Source organism: Apium graveolens, chromosome 3, assembly GCF_009905375.1.
Source record: "Apium graveolens cultivar Ventura chromosome 3, ASM990537v1, whole genome shotgun sequence".
In the NCBI taxonomy this organism is placed as follows: Eukaryota; Viridiplantae; Streptophyta; class Magnoliopsida; order Apiales; family Apiaceae; genus Apium; species Apium graveolens.
In genome coordinates this window covers 178978838-178979940 of record NC_133649.1, presented here as the reverse complement: position 1 = coordinate 178979940, position 1103 = coordinate 178978838, and the positions used below count along the sequence as shown (strand labels likewise).

Here is a 1103-nt window from a genome sequence, read left to right as displayed (position 1 = left end):
GATTGAAGCCTTGGCTACGAAGCAGAGTGGCTGCTTTTGAATTGGCAACATATGCTGAAGTGATCCAAAAGGCAATGGTTATCGAAGGAGAAGGTGACCAAAACTCAAAGGAGAAAGAGAGTAAGAAAAGAAAGTTTGGAAGTAGCGGAGAAGGATCGGCTCAAGGAAGCCAAAGTGGAAAGAATTTCAAGAAGTTTGGATTCCAGAACCAAGGAGGATCCCGAAGCTTTAAGAAAGGTGATAATAAGAGTAAGAGGAATAGGATTTAAGGGCAGAGATTCCAGCAAGCAACAAATCCAGAGTGTAAATTCTGTAACAAGAGACACACGGGTAACTGCAATAAGGCTGACATCGTCTGTTATAAGTGCAATATGAAAGGTCATTACGCGAATGAGTGCCGGAACCCGAAGCTTTCTATTACGTGCTTTAAATGTGGAAAGACTGGTCACATGTCGAGGGATTGCAAGACCCCCGGAAATAACAAGTTGATGCAATTGACGACCACTCCTTTCAATCAAGCAATGACATCTTCTTTCCCAATTCTTCAACTTCCTTCAAATCAGCCTTCTGAATCTGTAACTCCAGTGTTTCCTCCCTCCTATTCTGCTCAGGCCCGGACATTCAACATGAACATCAAGGATGTTATTCAGAGTTCTGAAGTTGTGGCAGGTACGCTTTCTGTCAACAATATCAATGCTAAAGTGCTATTTGATTCCGGAACTACTAGATCTTTCATATCTGAATCTTTTATTGGCAAGTTGAATTGTGAAATTGAACTGTTAGTTGAACCCTTATCTATCATTTTGGCTAATCAAGAACGAGTATCTGTTAAAGATGTTTGCCCTCGGTGTAAAGTAGAGATTTCAGGCTATAGTTTCCCTACTTCCCTCATACCTTTCTAATTAGGAGAATTTGACGTTATATTAGGAATGGATTGGTTAGCAGAGCATGGTGCTCAAATAGATTGTAAGAAGAAGAAAGTAATTCTTAATTCCCCTCAAGGAAAGAGAGTAGAGTTTAAAGGGCAGAAGCAAGTTAAGACATTTTTGACAATTATTCAAGCTAAGAGACTGTTAAGACAAGGGTGTGAAGGGTATTTGGAT

General features: G+C 40.2%; 1 protein-coding gene across 1 annotated transcript; it reads left to right on the top strand.

Annotated features, from left to right (window-relative positions):
* Positions 1-371: 371 nt before the first annotated feature.
* On the top strand, positions 372-902 carry LOC141714731 (uncharacterized). Its single transcript, XM_074518233.1, has one exon. It carries the CDS (start codon positions 372-374, stop codon positions 900-902), a length of 531 nt encoding a protein of 176 aa, XP_074374334.1.
* Positions 903-1103: the final 201 nt, after the last annotated feature.